This window comes from Rhodamnia argentea, chromosome 8, assembly GCF_020921035.1.
Source record: "Rhodamnia argentea isolate NSW1041297 chromosome 8, ASM2092103v1, whole genome shotgun sequence".
In the NCBI taxonomy this organism is placed as follows: Eukaryota; Viridiplantae; Streptophyta; class Magnoliopsida; order Myrtales; family Myrtaceae; genus Rhodamnia; species Rhodamnia argentea.
This window is the reverse complement of record NC_063157.1, coordinates 11,268,989-11,288,521: the sequence shown is the minus strand read 5'-3', so window position 1 is coordinate 11,288,521 and position 19,533 is coordinate 11,268,989. Positions and strand designations below refer to the sequence as shown.

Sequence of the window (19,533 nt, the reverse complement as noted above, 5' to 3'; positions counted from 1 at the left end):
TCTGTATTTATAGCTATAGGTTGGCGAAGCGAGACACTTTTCCGAGTTGAAGGGTCGAGAACGAGACGTGGATCATTGGAAGTCAAAAGGGAATGTGGACCCCTCGGATCCCATTCGCATCCAACGGCTGAGAAAGGCTTTGACTTTTTTTTCCAAGAAGATCGTGCCGCTCCATTCCGGGCTACGCCGTAGAGGTGATCAATCCCAGATAAAATTATTAGCTGCATCGGAGCACATAAGGGCAGTAAATGTGATGGCTCAGATCACATGAACGAAAAGTGGGGTCCACACGATCAAATAACTTGTTCAAATGCATTTTTAACCCTGTCAAATTTGGCTCATCAAAGTCTTATTTCGAATATTGGCGGTGAGAACTGACAACAAAGTTCGAAAAAGAGGAGCCTACCGCGTGGGTTGTATTTAGGAGCCCCGTTACTCGAATGTGATAGCAGATTCATTTGAAGGAATGATCCAAAAGGGCTGTGTTTGCTAGACAATTGAGAGTTATCATAGTTTAAATTTATTGCAATTGTGTCAATTCAATCATAAACTTTTTTTTGGCCGATTCAATCCTAAACCTTTTGTAATTGTGTCAATTTAGTCCACCCAAAAAACTTTGGCCTTCCAGCGCTGACGTGGACCCTAGCCGGCCGGTCACCTAAATTTTAATATTATTTTAAATTTTATTAAATTTTCTCTTTTCCTTTTTTTTTCCTTTCCTGTCCCTTCCCTCTTCTTCGGAGGAACGACAGGACTCGCTAGGGGCCGAGGAGGCTGAGCCTTGCCCGGATCTTGGCAGGCGAGGCTCGACCTTGCCGTCGCGGGGCCGGCTCGGCTATCCTCGCCCGGATCCGGGCTAGCAAGCTAACCCTCGCTCGGCCACTATGAGGCTCGGCCTCGCCCGGCTACAACGAGGCCGAGGCGGCTGTCCTTTGGCCAGTCGAGGAGCATTGGTGATTGGCTAGAGGAAGAAGACGGGAGGGAGGAAGAAAATAAGAGAAAAAAAAGATAAAGATAAAATTAAAAAAAATTAAAATAATATTAAAATATTGGGCTGCCGGCCATGAGCCTGTGACTCCTGAGGCTTGGACCACAGCCCCAAGGTGAAAAATTAAGGACAACAGATGCAAACACATGCTACGTAGGCCCATTGCTCTTGAAAGGCCCAATCCCATTGGAGTCGCCAAGAAGTTGCCCTTGTGCGCGGCAGCGCTGGTGTCACTTGCTCCGGCGAGCCACCCCGGAGCAGCACATTGGACGGTGACATGCGTGAACCAAAAGGAAAGCGGACTAAGCTTATCACGAACGGAATGAGAGAGGGGTTCACAGTAGTAGTGAGGAGCCGGCCGGCCGCGGAGGAATAAGTGTAGGACGGCGGCAAGAGCCATGGTGCGCAGAGGTCAGGAGGAGGGAACACTGAGCTGTCCACGTTTTCAGGCTAAGTTATCGTAGAAATAAGTTTTAGTGAAGTGCTGCATTTTGATAATTGAGCATGATTCTCACTAATGCCCACATTAACGAGGGTGTGCTGGTCTCAAGAAGAAGAAGTAATATCTAAAGATGTATTGTCTGTAGTGTAATTGCTTCGAGATGTGGTTTATATTTCTCATCGACAAGAAGGTATGAGAATCCCTTTAACTTTCTGCCTACTCACCGGCTCACCGGAACAGCGTCTCGAATAGTTAGATGATTTTTATAGTTTGAATAAGTATTTTATTAATAGTTTGTATTTAGATTAATGGATAACTGCTTATATATATAATTTCATTTCTTTTGTAATTAAAAGTTAGGGAAAATTTCAAAAAAGGGCCCGAAGTGGTCTCATTTTCTCAAATAAGGGCCTAGAGTGAACATCGTTTCAAATAAAGGCCCGAAGTGCTTTAATCGTTTCAAATAGAGGCCTAATTGAAGGACATTTTTGTCTTTTAATCTTTTAGCCTTTTCTTTTCTATTTTCTTTTTTGTTCTCCTCCCCTCCCCTCCCCTGTTCATCGTCTCCTCCAGCACGTTTTCTTCGACAGGTCCTCCATCCCTCGCACCAACGGGAACTCCCACTTGTTGTGCAGCACATGCGTGATCGTTGCCGCCACGAGGTTGCTCATCGCCAACGTCCCTCCCACCACCACGCACCGCGTCCGCCCGTCCATCGACCGCATCTGCACACGCTCCCGGACGCTAGGCTCTGGCGACGTGGCTCGGCACACCTCCCAGAGCCGGAAGTCGGTCGAACCTGTCCATTTCCAACGCGTCCGCACGCGAGAACAGGAGTGGTGCCGAGCTTGTCAAGTCGTAGCACGGCACCGTAACCGGCTTCGGCGTGTCCCTCGGCGTCGGCTCCCTTCCCGCCCGTCGCGGAAGGACTCCCTCACGAGCCTCTCCGGTTCGGCCGTCGCCGACGACGTGGAGCGGAGCCCCCCGCGGGAACCCGCCCGAGCCGGAGACGGGCCGTGAGCGATAGAACTTCCGGCCGTGGTCGGCGAGAAACTTCCACATGTCGTTTTCCCGGAAAATCGGGCGGGTGTGGTCCTTTGTGGCGAAGAGCGTGGTGGTAAGGATGCCACCTACATCATTGCCCACGGCGACGTCGAAGTAGTCAACGATGTTAGGCGTCGGGTTGTCGAACTTCGACTTGAGGGTGTGCTCCGGATAGGCGAGGGCTTTGCCGGGGAGCATGCCCCGCATGCCGCCGCAATCAACGGCAAGGATGCAGATTTTGCCTCGCTGGTTCTTGATGGCGGAGGGGTTGTTATTGTCCGCATCGGCGTCGGTGGGTGGTTTTTGGGTTCATTTGCTTGGGGACCCAGAGCTTGGGGTTGTCGTAGCCGAAGAGGAACTTGCTCTCAAGGATTGAGAAGATCTCGTAGTTGAGTTTTGTCGGTGTCGATGCTCGGCTCTTCCGGCATCTCCGATGAGTTATTGTTATTGGTCACCATCGGAACGCCTCGTTTTTACGGTTTCTTTATCGCTGGTCCACAAAATCTCTCCACCATTCGGAAACACCCAACGAAATCCCTTCGCAAGACCGGCTCAAAGCCTCACTTCCGATCAATCCATTCGTCGCGAGGGAAAGAAATGAAGGAACGACCCAACCCTTGGTCTCTCTCTCTCTCTTTCCCCGAGTGCGTCGGTAGATGGAAGACGAAGACCACCGTGCATTCAAGTCAGAAGAGATGATGAACGGGAGGCGAGGGAAGGGGAGGAGAAAAAAAGAAAAACAGAAAAGAAAAGGCCAGAAATTTAAAAGACAAAATTATCCTTCGGTTAGGCCCTTATTTGAAATGATTTGAGCACTTTAGGCCCTTATTTGAAACGATATTTACTCTAGGCCCTTTTTTGAGAAAACGAGGCCACTCCAAGCCTTTTTTGAAATTTTTCCTAAAAGTTATAATAGAGAGCTAGGAATTGCTGATTATAGTGCAATTTTTTGATGGACGTAGCCTTAATTGAAGGGTGAATCAAGATAAACCTTGTATCTCGAATTATTTTTCTCGTCTTTACTTTCTATTTCGTTGTATTTGTGCTCCTAATCCCTACCACCATATGCTTTTAGAGCGGCTCGGCCATTGAATGGGTTAGCAATAGAATGAGTCGAGATTTAGTTAATCCAGTCTAACACCTCTGTTCTAATAGCTTCAAATCCTGCAAAATTGTCTGAGAGCGAAAAGAAACTTGTGCCGTGAACGGACATGAGAGAGAGAGAGAGAGAGAGAGAGAGAGAGAGAGAGAGAGAGAGAAGAGAGAGAGAAGCTTCATAATTCCCTGGGAGAGGGAACGTGAACCCAGCGCAACCCGAGTTCAATCTCTCCGCACTCGACGTTGCGGAGCCTGAGGAACATGTTCTGCACCACTTCACCGTTGCTCACCATGATGCAGCTCTCCTCGGACAGGCAATTCTGCCGGTTCGCCGGGATCCTCGTGACCACGGTCCCATCTTCGAGGCCTCCCAGGTCCGCCTCCATCCTCACGGCTTCCAGGAATGGCCTGATATCGAACTCCGCGTCCCCCATTTTGTCGTCGCGGCTGAATCTGTCCCTGTCATATACTTCCTGCGGCGAACGGAAACAAGCAGTCATTACGAAGAAGCGGGAAACCCTCTCTGTCACTCTACTGATTCGATGCGGTTGCAGCAGTCGTCACTCACAAGCTTCACAGGAAGATCAGGATCAGTAACAAGAAGAGTCAAGTTCTCGTTCCACTCGGGATTGAGATTCTTCCTCACAACGCGAGTCTTCACTGTCTGCAAACACATACGCAGAAAGCAGGGTCATCAGTTCAAGCGAACGAAACCGAGGGCCTCGGCCTTTGATCTTAGTTACACCACACTGACTTCATCCATCTCAGACAAGAAAAGCAGTAAACAAAGCAGAACGAATCAAGCGGTAATTGAAAGCACGGTACATTTCCTGTGGCTACGATAAGAATTGCGATTAATGTCATCTTTCTTGCCCTGCACTATTTATTCTTTTTCAGGCAAGAACGCAACTACAGCCATCGTTCAATCTATGACAACAACCGTCCCCATTTGTGCCCAAGATCGCCGTGTTCAATTCGAAACAGCCACAATAAGCACCACTGTACTGTCGACTGGCTCGATCCGGCTAACATCAGAAAGATCAGCATCCCCCACAAGCCAAAGAGCACCGAAAACAGAGAAATCGCCGAAACAGGGGACCAAAAGGAGGAGGAAAAGAACACAGACATCAGTACCTGCTTGCCCATCCTCACAACAACGTAAGGATCGCTGCTTCTGAGGTCTCTGACGGCGAGGTTGATTCCTCTGTGGACGTGAATCCTGAGCAGGCCCAACGTATCCTCCATTAGAACCCGCACGCCGAACGATTCTGGTGTTCAAATGGGTCTTGAAATTCGTGCGGGTGTTCTCGTCGGACGGCGGAAGACGGTGCCGCCTTCGATGCTCCGCTGATGCTAGGCCTTGGCACCGCAAAGTCCGGCTTGATCAGGGCGCTCTTTTATAACCCCCACGTCAGGGAAATAAATCAACATTTCTTCAAATTTTCTTTTCTATAAATTGAACGGACGCGTCAAGGGAGTGGGCCCCTAAATTGACAATTGGAGTCCTACTCATACGAAGCACATTTCCTGCAGACAACTTTCGGAATCTGATCATCTATTAGTTTTTCCAAAAAAAAAAAAAAAATATTGAACAACAATCATTACATGGGTTGTAAATTAGGTTGATACTAAGAAGAATCCCAAATTGATGCACCCATAATAAATTTACCTCAAATGTCCTAAGCTGGTACACATGTGCCCTCTATTAATCGTTAAATATTATCATGAAATTGCTAAATTGGATGGCGTATGGTAGTTGACGGGTGTATCGGTTTAGGATTTTTTTCCCTCTGTTTGTCATAAGAGTACCCGTTCGATATTTTTTGGGGTCTTAACCCAATTTGATGGAAACTAACGGAAAGCAAGGTAAATTTGTTACATATGTATCGATTTGGGGTTTTGATGACCAAAAAATTAATTGTGAGTAAATTTATCACATCAGTTTGATATGTATGATTTATTTGATATTATGGATGATTGGTTATGTAGAAACTGTTTCGTTTTTGAAGGTTGGCCTGGTCGGGATTATCCGGGCGACAAAGTCAAACCAAATTATCGAGCAAGATTTGACAGGTACTAGTCAACAAATCGCTATTTCTAGACTGTCCAATATCTATTTTACAACTTCCATGTGAAAATATTCCATTTTCATAAGGTCTTCTTTTCCTTTCATTTCATACTGAAAAAGAAAATCATAAAAAACAAAAAAATTCCCTCTATCGGAGAGATGACATGACTTGAGCGTGAAAAGAATTTAAGAATTAATTTTCTTTTTATAATGACTAAAATCATTTATGTTGGCTATACATTGGAACCCATGGTTATGGACCCGAATATGAAATAAGAGATTTGGAATTTTTTCTTGATCGGGCAACACCCGGATTTGAACTGGCCAGGGCCATAAAGGCCTGTACGAGACCCTAACAACATCTTCGATGAAGACATAGTTTTTTTATATGAGATCCTAACAACGTCATGAATGAAGACATGGTTTCTCTTGTTCCCGTTGAATTTCATTTTTTTAAATTAAAATAGTACGAGATTTTAGGAAACATAATGGAAAATAGACTATTACAGCTTGCCAGTCTCCACTTTGCAGGACTGTTCCGGGTCTTTCATTGGGATCTCCGCGGGTTCGTTGACTATTTTTGCTGCAAGATTGTTTTGTTTCCTCTTCCTGTGCTACTTTCTGTTTTGTCTTCTACGTCCTGCCATGCTGCGGACACCAGACTGTGCCTTCGGGCGAACGGCCCCGTAGGTTTCTAGAAGCACTTTCAGAAGTTTCATACAACACCGTTGACCAATGTGCCGCCTGAGCCAGGACACTCGACAATCATGTTTTAGAATTCGTTTGTTCGAAAAAGAAACTCTAAATCGATGTACGAAAAACGTGTTTCATGGATTGAAAACGATGTATTTAGATTAGAAAATAACGACTTTCCCTCGTAAACGTTTCTTATGAGCCACAGGTGAATTAGTTTGTGGCATGATGTGCTTATTGGACATCTGGACAAGAAGATTTGAAGTGTTGGAGCGGTCGCTACGACGTACGATATGATATTGGGTAGAGAATGGGGATACGAATCTGTTGAGAATTCATGTTGATAAGTCAAAATCTCTGGTTTGGATCAAGTTGTTAAACGTGCCTTCGCAGTTAACTGCTCTTGTTGGGCTAAAGCTGCATTGCAAGTGCTGTTGGCAATCCCGGACTCTTGATGAGGCTACTACTGAAAGTTTTCTTAATTGTCTTCTGCAAGACTTTATTGAGATTGATCCTGCTGTGCCTTAGCGCCTGTCGCTCTTGAGGACGGAACGACTATGGAGATTAAAGTAGACTACCCTTTGGGTTTTAGTTCTGTGTTCGGAATGCAAGTTAGGATTGAGCATAATGGACCAATCGAATCGGCCGGTTTGGTCCAATTCTCGGGGGCTCCGGTCCGATTCCCGGTGCCATAAAGTTGGAATCGGTTATGGTCCGTTCGGTTCCAGATTCCACGGGAACCAGACCGCTTAGATCGGACCGACTAATATTTTTTTGTTTTAAAGAAAATTCCTAAACCTAAATCTAAGATGCTTAACATGACTTCCGGATTTAGCGATAACGAGATACAATTAACAAGAGGTGGTCCGGTGAATATGTGTCAACGAAAAAAATTTAACGATAAATCACAAAAAAAAAAAATACGACCAGTCCAATTATTACACCGTCAGAAACTGCACCGGATCTCTGTCCTTGAAACTGAGAACCAATCCTCCCGGTCCGATTCTTGGTTCTAGGGTGGGACCAGGTCGGACTGGGAAATCACTCCTAACGTAAGCATTTATTTTTTGGGGAGGGGAAAAGAATTTGGTCCTTCATGACAGCTTTTCTTCTCAAGCAAAACGAGTCTCTCTTCTCTGTTGGAGACACTTCTAGAGTTTTACTACATTGTTGGGGGAACATCATTGTCCACTTACCTGTTGCAACCCATGGAGACTTTGTCTACATTGAACTTCATGTTTTTTTTTTTGTCTTGTCCTGTCTTGTAATGGCATCTAAAAATTTTAGTATTTCTGTGATCCCATCTCAGCAATTGAATTCTCAAATTCATCCCTCAATGTATCTCCTCTTGCCTCCACATCAAGAAGCTTAATTTTCCCTCTCTTTATCTGAAGATATCTCAGTGGGATCTCTTCTTTGCTGTAGGTCCTTCTTCAGGGCCTCTACCTGTCTTTTGGCATTTGAAAGCTTTTCATGTTTGCTCCAATCTGCCAAACCCTTAGAAATGATAATCTCCAGCTTCTTCCTTAATACCCTCTTCAGTTCTTCCACCCAAAACCCACTTTTCTTTCACTAACTTTCAAGCACTCTCAGTCTCATCCTCCAGCCAAAGAGAGCCTTGGATTTGAACTCCCTCTTTCCTTTTAGAACGAGTAGCACTGAAAGAAAGTGACATGGGGGGCTATGATCGGAAGAAGTGGTAGGTAGTGCATTGGCCTCTCTGCATCTGGATAAGATGCCCTGCATTCAGGGTACAAGAACTCTGTCCAATCTTTTACTTTTCTTGACAAAATCATCCCCTTCCCGATCGTTACACTAGGTAAATGCCATTCTTTCTTTGACGTTCCGAAATTTTCGACCACCGTAAGCAAAATCAAGAATTTCACCGTGGAAAATAAATTTAGATTTTAATGATTTAAGAGATGATAATTGAATAATTCCGACACGTCAATCAGAAAAAATTAAGTGAGATTAGTTAAACATCGACTTGTTTTGCTGAGATCCTTCACGTTTGAACCTAGCCTTAACCGAATCCTAAATGTGAAAATCTCAATTTCGCAGTCAGTCGATTGAGCCAAATTATTACCGATATTCATTTTATCAATTTAATAAAATGTCCCTAAATTTTATTCAAATAAAACAAAAAAAATTAAACCTTGAAAAGACCCGTGGCCATCATCTCAGCCGGGAAACCAACCCCATGCCACCACACCCACAACCCCCTCCCCCCTCCCCCCCACAACACACAAAACAAACAACAAACCCCAAACCGCCGACGTGATTCCCCACCCAACCTCCCCACGCCACCTCCCTTCGCCGCCTCCAACTGCCGAACTCCAGTCGCTGCCAAGCCCCAGCTGACCCGACAGCCCCTGCACCCGGCTCCGCGGCTTGTTGCCACCGTGCTTTGGTTGCCAGTCGCCCCCACCTCACCTCGTTGCCACCCCTAGCCGTTGTCCTGCTATCGCGCCGCTCGAGCTCACCCGAGTCCAGTGACGCAACGACCACCCCAGCTACCCCCGATGCCGGCCCGAGCCTTCGGCTGACCACCAGCCCCCTGTCCAAACCACCACCGCCGGCCACCGACACACCTAGCATACCCTAGCCGCTACCACCTATCCCCAAGCCGCCCTGAAGCCGCCGAGACCCGACCCGCGACTCGAACTTGTGTCATCGCCGTTCTGCGAATCTCGTCGTCGTCGTTATCGTCACGCCTGACTCGACATCAACTGCAGGAGTTTGTGAGTCGACCTTAAACTCTAAGTAGGGCATTAACCGAGTTTAAGATTTAGAATAAATGTTGTTAATCGCGGGTTAAATTAATTATTTGAGGTCGGGCTAGATTAGCGATTATGGTTAGGTCAAATTAATAATAGTTAGGTTATAGTAATCGTAGTAAATTTAATTTAATTGCGGTTATCTTCTTTAAGTACGATTAAATTAGATTAATCATAGTTACTTAAATTTAACTATAATTTCTTTAATTTAACTGTAATTACTTTTCAACTAACCGTGATTGGATTAATTAATTAATTATGGTCGGGATAAGTAATGAGTTGTTAATTAATTAGTATTGGGTGATTTACTGCTAGTTGCTATATGCCTTGATTGGGTGTATCCATATGTGGATGTAACAACTGGGTCACTCGTTTATAGATACAAAGTTTGGTGGATAATATGTGTGTTCATATGACCTCGTGTGTATTGAATTTTAAACATGAAAATGGTCTTGAGCCGAGTTTTTTTAGCACGACCATGTATGCATTGAAAGTTAATGCAAAGATATAAACTGGCTTGATTATTTGGCGTGCTTGTGTGGTCATATAATGAATGCATGGTATGTTCGTGCCGTGTCGCCCGGGGTAACACGACTTATCAGATGCACGACAGTCCGTGACGTCGGGCTGATCGGATGCCGGCCACGGCTTGTGATGGACCGACAATCTCTTTAGGAATGCCTATTAGTTATACGGTGTCGATCGGATCACACGACTTAACAGTTGCTATTGCCGAAGGAATGGAACGGTGCCTAGTCCCGCAAGAATAGCACCAACTATCTAGTGTGCCGGGCTGAATGGCCTCTAATAACTGGAACACGTGTGATGCATTATGCATGAGATTGTGATGAGTGTTACGGTTGTGTGCCTTGGTTTGTGTGCTATTATTTTGCCATCGACTTTGTTTTGTATGCTTAGGCTGCCTTGAGCGAGTCAATACCTTGCTTGGACTTAGGCGTTGACTCACCGAGATTTTATATCTCACCCTTTTATTATTGAATATTTTCATATCCGTGATGCTAGTTGTACGTCCGGTGAGGTTCGGAGTCCTTATAAAGTAGTCCTTCGTTGTCACACACCATTCGATTTTCAAATCGGATTGGATATGGGAGTACCATGTGACAACCGTCTGGGTTGAGGAAGGACTAGGCTTTCTGATTCCTCATATCTTCAAAGCTTGGTTTATCCGTCATGGTGATCTCCTATACGGGCCTATCTAAGAGTTTGATGGGCATCCTACTACGACCTCGAGGGTTGAGGCATGGGACTTGATGGACATAGACATCCTTGATGGGGAAGTTGAGGGCCTTGACCATGACCCAAACGAGGACCTAGGGACCCTTGACTATTTTGTATGATGTGAGCCTTAGAGTAGGCCCTTTTGTTAGAGATCTTTTAACGGGAGTTGGAGAGGGTGATGTTGGCCCTTCTAGTTGGAGTTGCTAGACTCGTGTAGATATGAGTTAACCCTTTCGATCCCATATCTTTTTGCCGATCACGTGGAGCTGCCTTAGAGAGAATGGGCTTGTGTATACCGTAGTCTCCCTAGGGTTAAGAAGAATCTATCGCTGTTAATAATAGTCTTTTGCTAAGCTAACTAATGTGTATTCATATTTTTCTATTCTTGTTGATTTATATCTGCTTGGGAGTTGTATGTTCCGTACGCGCTTAATTATTAATCAAATTAACTGGTCAATGAGACTTAAGATGATTTGGTAGAGTTGTTACGGACTCGGGAATCGGGGCATGACACTTACTCTCAACATCCAACAGCAAACATTTATCCAGGAGATCTTGAAAAGTGACCATTTTATAAATTTTTAGCTTGTCTAGCTCCAATCTTCTTCCAATGATAGAGAGCACTTCATTGAAATCCCCCCAAATAACTCCATGGCCAAAGGGTTCACTGTAATTAAGTGCTGGAGTTGATTTCATACCCTCATTCTTTCTGAATAGCAGCAGGAGCATGCATAAAGGTCATATGCATCACATCTCTAGTTTCAGTCAATTCACATATCACACAACACAAAATTCGCCGTAATTATATCAGAAATCGAAGATACTAAATCATTCCACAAAATGGCCATACCACCTATCATACCCACAAGATCTCTGAGAAACATGTGCTGATACTGAACATTTAAATAGATCCAAAGCCGGACAATTCCAATACAATGAACATTCTCCAGTCCCTCTTCGGCGTATTAGGTCCAACAAGTTAAAAAAAAAAAAGAATCAAGCAATGATTAGGAACTCATTCAGAGCTTCTGTGCAGATTGAGTTGAACTCGCATTGATCAAATTTGACAGACATAGGTCCTCCTAGGTGCTGCATGATAACACTTCTCTGTTCCAGAAGTCATTCTGGCAAGAAGTGAATTTTTCAGCTTCTGATTTTTAGCAAAAGTAGTTTTTTCTATTTCTACTTCATAAGTTGATTTCTGATAGAGAAATGCGTTTGATAACTGAAACAAATTTTTACTTCTGACCGGCGGCGACCGGCGGCGGCGGCGGCGGCGGCGACCGGCGGGCGGCGGTGGTCGGCGTGATCAAAGAAGTAATTCTAAGGTGGAGAAGTAAAAAAAAATTGCTTCTCAAAGTTGGCCAAAAATCTTGCCGGAAGTTAAAAATCTTGCCGGAAGTCAATTTTTTTACCAAACCGATTTCTATTTCGGCAAAGTTTTTACCAAACGGATTTCCCCGCCAGATTGACTTCTGGTAGAGAAATCCAAAAAAAGAAGTGTTATCATGCAGCACCCTAGAGGCCCCCGGAACCGGGAATGTCTATCCATTCGAGTTGGAGCTCAACACCCAAAGAGAGAGATAGGGAAGAAAAAGAAAAAAAATAAAAAAAGTAAACACAAACTGGGGCCACGTATTAATTTTATAATCTGGTAAGTGGGTATGATGTGCTAAAAGGTAAGACCCACAAGGGATATTATTGTCAAAAAACTAATTCTCGGAGTGTGGTAGCGAAAGATGGGGTGAACCTAAATTTAAGTGAGTCATAAACAAATTATTTCTTTTAATTTTCTGATTTTTCATAATTTTTTCCTTTTTCTCTTTGTTCCTTTTTTATTACGGGATAAGGCAAGGGTTGCCGGCCGGTTGCCGTCGCCGATAGTCGGTGGTCGCCGGTGACCCTCACCGGACGTAGAAGAAAAAAAAGAAAAGAAAGAAAGAAAAAGAAGAAGGAAAAAAATATTTAAACAAAATCATACTTTTAAAAAATTATAAATTTATCCACAGTGCTTAAGCAATATATATTTTTTAAAAAAAATTGCAAGAAACGACTTTTTCTAAACTGGATTTGATATTGAATTATTTTAGTAATATGAGCAAGAGTATGTGTTGGGTTGGACATGGATACTAGATTTGTAATGCATGAAGATGGGTCAATATGAATCGGATCATTTTCAACTTGGTTCATCTATTTGATGGCTCTACCAAGCGATCTAAAAGGCATACTTATCCACATCAACCTAGTGCATTCAGGATTTTAGTGTTAAAATGCTCTCAACGAGACTTGAATCCAAGAGAAAAAAAAACTCGCTTGTCATTTAAGCGAATACCTGTTGGCACAAGGACTAAATAAAAGGGCAAGGGGACAAAACTATTGTCGGGAATAGTAACTTTTATCTAGCTTTGCGCAGACGGGGTCTAGTCCTCTACAACTACATGTGCATCTAGATTTGTACAAACTATTATGGACCTTTAGCATCTTGATGGAGCTGCATAAAAAGGATTGCCAAATCTAGGACTGTTGATTCTAATCTGAGAGAGAGAGAGAGAGAGAAGGGGGTTGGGGATGGGGGGTTAGTTAAATTGGACTATTGATTCCAATCTATAAGAGGATCTAGGACTCGTTTGGTTAGTAGGAATAAAACAATTAGAATAAATTAAAAAGATTTGCAACCAACATTGGGTAATTAGAATGGCACATAAAGTTTAATTAAGATGTTTGTAACACCTTCTAATTGGGGAAAATTACTAAGAAAGTCATAAGCATGTTTGTAACACCTTCAAATTGGGGAAAAATTACTAAAAAAGTCATAAGCCTATTTGTAGTTGTGATAATTTAGTCATAAACCTTTTTTTTTGTCAATTCAGTCTTAAATCTTTTCCATTTGTGTCAATCCAGTCCTTTTAGACAATTTTGGTGGGAAATCACTTATGTGGCGTGGTCGGCGCCGACATGTCCAATTGTTAATAATATTCTAGTATTTTTAATTTTTTTATTATTTATATAATTTTATTTTTCCTTGAAAAAAAAGGAAAAAGAAAATAAATAATTTTTTTTTAAAATTAAAATATTATTAAGAATTGGCCACGTCGGCACCGGCTGCGCTAAGTCGATGATTTAAGCCAATTTAATTAACACAAATTTAAAATATTTAGGATTGAATCGATAAAAAAAAAATTAGGATTGAATTAGCATAATTGTAATATATTTATGATTTTTGTGAAAATTTTCCCTCGAATTGGTTGTAAGGCTTTTATATTTTGAAATTTTATTAGCCTTTAGCACAACAAAGAAAATGTTAAAAGAAATTTATTCTTAAGTTGTTAAATAAAATAAGTAAATTTGGAATGGGCCTTCATTTTTTAAACGTATCAATTATGCCCCAACTTTTTTTTGGTCATAACTTTCGCTTCGAACGAAAATTTGCCCTACTTCTAATTTTATGTCCAAATGTTGTCGTTTTGTCCAACATGTCATCCGCGTGTCATCTTGTCCTCTTCTTTTTCACGTCAGCTCGGGTTGACATCTTTCTTTCGTTCTTCTTCTCTCTTTTGCTTCCCGCCGTGCACAATTCACGAAAAGCGGAATAATTATGAAAAGAACCATAAATCTATTATAATTATGTTAATTCAATTATAAATTTTATTTTACTAATTAAGTGTTAAACATTTTACAATTATGCCAATTCAGTCCATTTACCCGTCGGAACCGACACGGGGCTACCATCGTTGACGTGGCCAAATTTTAAGATTATTTTTTATTTTTCTTGTTTTTCTTCCTTTTGCTGCTTTTTGTTTGTCGCCGACGAGGGTCGCTGGAGCTCGCCGGCCATTGGGCGAGGGCAACCTTGTCATGGCCTCGCCCACATGATCAACTTCCTCAACGGCCGGTGAGTCGCGAGTGTGACAAACGGTGAGGCCGCCTCGCCCGCAACTCGCCGGCTGCAAATGAAGGCGACCATGGCCTAGCGCGCCTCATCCCGATTAGGGTGAGGGCCGTGACCCTTGCTAGGCACAAATAGAAAGCAAAGGAAGGAAGGAAAAAAAAAATCAAAGAAATATTAAAAATTATTCACGTTAACGTCGATCGACTAAATGGATTAAATTGACACAATTACAGTAAGTATAATCCTTTTAGTAACTTTTCCTACGGAAAGCAGGTCACGATCATGAACACGGAGCATGCCCAGGCCCCGCCACCGCCACGATGGTGTTGTTGACATTATCACCCTTCAGTTTCCCATCCTTCGCCTTCAATCTCTTCACCGAAATCTCCAAATCTTCCGCAATCTTCCAACTATTGTAGAACACTTTCCCATGATTTGGCAAAACAGCCCAAGCTGCCGTCCTCCGCTTCTTCTGCATCTCGGTGCCCTCTTGTCCACAACCGACGACGACGCCTCGTTGGAGCCCGAATTCACTTCCTCTTTCTTGAAGCCGCGGTCCACATAGTCGTAGCCGTCATCGTGAATGGTGGAGGGGGTAGGAATAGATCAAACCCCATTCGAAGCAATGTATGCTTCGTAATCCGCTAATTACCATTCGTTTTCTTGATTGAATTGCAATTAAGCACTTCTTTTAGGTTGGTTATAATTCACATAGCCCATACCCTCAAAAGGACTTCATATTTGTCACATGTTCCATACAAATTTAGGTATGAGCCCATCTAAACGGCACAATCCTTCAACGATTGCATTATCAACAAGACGAGCTCTGATAGGGGCAACGAATTTGATGGCGGTGAGAGCTTTGCGGCCCTAAAAGAGACAACTAGAAGATAGCTCCTAGGGATGAGCATGGTTTCAGAGTAGAATCGAGAACCTGGAACCGAAACCCGTAGGATCCGATCTGGTTACAGGTTCCAAGGTATGTAGGGTAGGTTTTAGATTCCAAAAATTGAGGAACCTGTTTCAACGGGTAGGTTCCAGGTTCCACTACCCGGAACCTAGACCATAGATCCCGAAATAAATTTTTATATTTTTCTTTGTATGTGTTTTTGCACGATCCTACAATGTCCTATGGCGTCCGATACTGAGTGTATAATCCGGAGCCAAACAAATTTTTAGGTTTCAAGTTCCAAAAAATGATAAATGTGTTCTAATGGATTGGTTTCGGGTTCTAAATGTAATCTGTACGAAACCTAAAACCACTCATCTCTACTTTCTCTTAGATGTTGTACCGTTCACTCTTATTTTGGTTAATTAAAAATGAAAAAAAAATTGATAGGTTCTTAGGTACCCTGGAACCGACTCTAGAACTTGTGACACGGTAGGTTCCGGGTTCTAAGGTATGACAGGTAGGTTCCAGGTTCCAAAAAATGAGGAACCTGTTCGACAGTGTAGGTTCCAAGTTCTAGATGAAACCCGTAAGAAACCCGGAACCGCTCACCCATAATAGTTCCCTCATTGGCCCTGGCCCAGGGTAGTGGAGTGGCGGAGGGTCGCCATTGACGACGGTGGCGGATGTGCGGTAGGGAAGCGGCCAGTAGGGACAAATCGAAATATGTTCGAGTAAAAGCAAGGGGAGTCTACCCTCACGTGAGCAAAATCAATGCAAATTTGCAATGCCCCGATCAAACGATTGACGCCTGACAAGTTCTCGATGGGGTTGCTGACGAGACACAAGATCCAACCGTCGACATTGTCAAGTTTACATCTATTGGCCGACGAAGGTATTGGTTTTCCGTGCATAAAGTCACGGGAAGGCAGACTCGCCCAACAGATCAGACATCCGGATTAGATGTTGAAATCTGTTGTGAATGTATTCTATTACTGTTAGTGTTTCATCACCCCTTTTTCTTAGTAAGCGATTATGTCATTCCTTGCATTTTATCAATGCCGTGTCAAGTTGATCGTGTGGACAAAAACAGTTTGACCTGCATTCCTACCGTTGGGGAAACGTAGTTTTCTAGAACTATCTCCGTCTCGAATGCATCGTGCAATTCCTCCCAATTTGATACGCTGAAATCTGTCTTTCATATTCCAAATGTGAACTCCGTTGGAGTTTCCATCAGTTAGAGCTTGAGATACGTCAACCAAGCGCACCTTTGGAGTCTTCGTTCCATAAGGTTCATATGGACTCGGTTTTTCGAAGCTCCGCTTTGCTTGTGGAATGTTTCAGTTCTGGTGATTCTTTCCGAACACCGGTTCATATTCTGATCATCGTGCAAAAAAGAATCGATTTTCGGCTTGCGTAACTAGAAGGTGCGAGTTGCTGTATCTTATCGCCGAAAGCACAATCAGGGTTGGGTTCTTCTGCGTTCCCATAAGGGACGATTTCCTCGGTATGAATGGAGGATTCAGGCGTAACCTCTTCTTCCTCATCAACCACAGCTTCCTTGGAGTGCAAAATCTTCCAAAATGGGCTTTAAATCTGCAATCTCAACTCTCAGCCACTGCCGAAAGCGACTTCCATTTCTCTTCCCTCCTTCAGATTCATCAAAAAACGATCTCTTCGCAGCATCCCACGTGATGGGTTATAGAGAAAGCTCTACCAAAGAGAGAGAGAGAGGGAGAGAGAGAGGATCATTGCTTTCGTTAATTCATGGACAGAAACTAAGAAGCCAGTACTCGCTGCCAAACTGGTGTAGTGACCTGGAAATGATACATTGAAACTTGAAAGAGTCTCATCTTACATGCCCAGTAAGTTAAGTAAAAAATCGAAGAGTGATTAGGAACATAATCAGAGCTTTTTCTGTACGTCGAGTTGAACTCGCAATGATCAAATTTGACAGAGCTAGTCCTACTGCAGGCCCCTGGAACCGGGAATGTCTATCCATTCAAGCTGGAGCTCGACCTCACCGCGCTCCACGCCACGGAGCCGAAGCACCATGTCCTGCACCACTTTGCCGTCGCTCCACACAATACAGCTCTCCTCTGCCAAGCAGTTGTCCTGGCTCGGCTTCACTCTGGTGATCAGGGTTCCGCTCGGGACATCATCCAATCTCATCCTCAACGCGTTGAGAAAGGCTACGATGTGGATCTCAGCGTCCCCCATCTTGTCGTCGTGGCTGAATCTGTTCTTGCCGTACACCATCAACTTTATGGGGAGGCTCGGGTCGGCGATCGAGAGAGTCAGGTCGTCGTTCCACTCCGGATTCGTGTTCTTCTTGACCACCCGAGTTTTCAGTTTCTGCAGGAAGCATCAAGAAACTAATTGGGTGAGCTCAGCTGAAAGCAAATTCATACTCCAAACCACTTAAAAACAAGAGACGCAGAGATTGGACGCCGGCATGATTGATATACCTGTTTGTCCATTCTGATGACAACATAAGGATCGCTGCTTCGGACATCTCGGATCGCCAGGTTAACTCCTCTGCAGACGTGAATTTTCAAAAGTCCCAAAAGATGTTTCATTTCTTATGAGACAGACTTGCGCTTGTCCTTAGACCCAATATGAACTACGTGCTTCTGATATCTTTTTTCTGCGTGATGTAGAACGGAGACTGGGAATTTGCTCGGTTGTCTGATGGCAATTCGCCATGTCTGGTCTGGTCTTTTTATACTGAAAGGTTCAAGGCACAAAGAGGTTGACCACCGCGTCAAATGGTTCGCGTACACGCCAAGGTAGGCTAAAAAAGGCTATCTACGCGCATTCGCCATGTCTGGTGAGAGGGACCATTTGAGCTTCTCCATCATCCTTGAGCCCTTTTTTTTTTTTTTTTTTGTTTGGTGACAGCATTGTCGGAGTCTGCATCCGATATATTTGGCATTCCACGTAAGTCGCATGGGCTCATTGTCGTTAATAAAAGGGTTTTATTCTTTATTGGATAGCAGTCTGAACATGGTGCCCGGATGGATGATCGGTTTTGGCACACTCAGATGGGTCCACATCTCCGACCAATGTAAAATTTGCGAGATACCTTTAACCGGGAAAATCACCAAGAAGAACTAAAGCCTGAGCCCGTTATCAATTTCAATTGGATCGACCTTCACTCAAAAATTTAAATCAATGAGCTATGAAGCCAATTTGAATTTATTAATTACTCCAAACAACACTGGGCCGGTGTGGAATTTTTCTAACACAAGTCACGCGTACATTCCAATAACTAAATCCAAGATCACAGTAGAAGAGCAAACTTAGTTGTCAGTTAAGCCATTACTTGTTGGCGTGAAGAGTCAAGGGGACAAACTGTTTTCAGGAATAGGAGATTTATCTAGCTTTGTGCACGGGGCTACATGTATATCTACCTTTACACTATTATGGACCTTTAGCGTCTTGACAGAACTACATAGACGGGGATTGCGAAATCTCGGACCTTTAATCTATGGACAATGCCAAATAATCATGGTTTAAATCAAACATTTCCTTGCTGGTCTAGAGTCCTTACTGTTAGTAACCTAGAGAGTTAGTTTTAGTTAAGTCAAACTATGGATTCTAATCTCAGAGGATTTAGGTCTCGTTCGGTTAGTTGGAATGAAACAATTTGACTGACGTCCTGCTCATTCTATAATAGCGGAGGGGAGAGGAAATGGTTGGGCTACGCGGGAGGTTAATTCTTTTCAGTGTGAGAGTTTATACGAGTCCGTAATAGATGTGATTTTGTGTAGCTATTTGGAGTATTTTCTTCAAAAAGGTAGCTACTATCGAGAGCTCGCATCAGATTTCCAATACCTTAACCAGGAGAGATTGTTAAGGTAGTGTCCAATCTTAGCCTACCAACATATCTAGTTTGATATACCTTCACTCAAAATTTAAGTCTATGAGTTATAGGCCAACTAAAACATTTAACTACTCCAAGCCACACCAATTCTCCATTGTGGGATTTTTTTTACCGTAACTTGCACGTGCATCTTAACAATTCTCCACCATATGAGCTTAGCATTAGGTTTGCTCCCAATTAATTCAGGTATTCGGCAGCACCAACATGTCTCGATTTGAATCTTCAATGCCCACATTCATTCCTAGTCTCTTTCTCCAGCATAATGAAGTCTGACATTGAAACCACATTGCTGCATCACATCGGTCACCTTCCAAATCTCTTTCACAAGATCAAATTATGAAGTTTGTCATTAGAACCGCGTTGCTACACTACAATGCTCCACCTTCATCCAAGTATCTCTAATGTCCAAATTCATCCCCGGTCTCTTTTTCTAGAATCATGAAGGTTGCCATTGAATTCGCGTTACTGCACTACATTGCCCACTTTTAAAGTCTCTTTCACCGGATATCAAAACCACCTT

General features: G+C 43.4%; 2 protein-coding genes, 2 long non-coding RNA genes and 1 pseudogene across 5 annotated transcripts; 1 reads left to right on the top strand and 4 right to left on the bottom strand.

The window, feature by feature from the left end:
* Positions 1-1,987: 1,987 nt before the first annotated feature.
* On the bottom strand, positions 1,988-3,155 carry LOC125316276 (annotated as a pseudogene).
* A 505-nt stretch (positions 3,156-3,660) lies between these two features.
* LOC115745449 (protein C2-DOMAIN ABA-RELATED 2-like) lies at positions 3,661-4,971 on the bottom strand. 2 transcript variants are annotated; one of them, XM_030681004.2, is made up of 4 exons: positions 4,707-4,971; positions 4,141-4,236; positions 3,739-4,045; positions 3,661-3,702 (listed from the first exon to the last, which is right to left on the bottom strand). In XM_030681004.2, exons 1-3 carry the CDS (start codon positions 4,815-4,817, stop codon positions 3,749-3,751), a joined length of 504 nt encoding a protein of 167 aa, XP_030536864.1. In that variant the 5' UTR covers positions 4,818-4,971; the 3' UTR covers positions 3,661-3,702; positions 3,739-3,748. The 2 variants fall into 2 exon arrangements, with proteins under 2 accessions (XP_030536864.1, XP_030536863.1); XM_030681003.2 differs by lacking the exon at positions 3,661-3,702 and having other exon boundaries at positions 3,727-4,045.
* A 2,620-nt stretch (positions 4,972-7,591) lies between these two features.
* On the bottom strand, positions 7,592-11,295 carry LOC115745411. The gene is made up of 2 exons (XR_004015922.2): positions 10,862-11,295; positions 7,592-8,164 (listed from the first exon to the last, which is right to left on the bottom strand). It is a non-coding gene; the product is annotated as an uncharacterized LOC115745411 (long non-coding RNA).
* Positions 11,294-17,172, top strand: LOC125316360. Its single transcript, XR_007199598.1, has 3 exons — positions 11,294-11,435; positions 11,872-11,905; positions 17,037-17,172. It is a non-coding gene; the product is annotated as an uncharacterized LOC125316360 (long non-coding RNA).
* LOC115745338 (protein C2-DOMAIN ABA-RELATED 5-like) lies at positions 16,831-17,821 on the bottom strand. The gene is made up of 3 exons (XM_048284523.1): positions 17,803-17,821; positions 17,596-17,721; positions 16,831-17,482 (listed from the first exon to the last, which is right to left on the bottom strand). The coding sequence occupies exons 2-3, from the start codon at positions 17,704-17,706 to the stop codon at positions 17,093-17,095; spliced, it is 501 nt and encodes a 166-aa protein (XP_048140480.1). The 5' UTR covers positions 17,707-17,721; positions 17,803-17,821; the 3' UTR covers positions 16,831-17,092.
* Between the last annotated feature and the right edge of the window lie 1,712 nt (positions 17,822-19,533).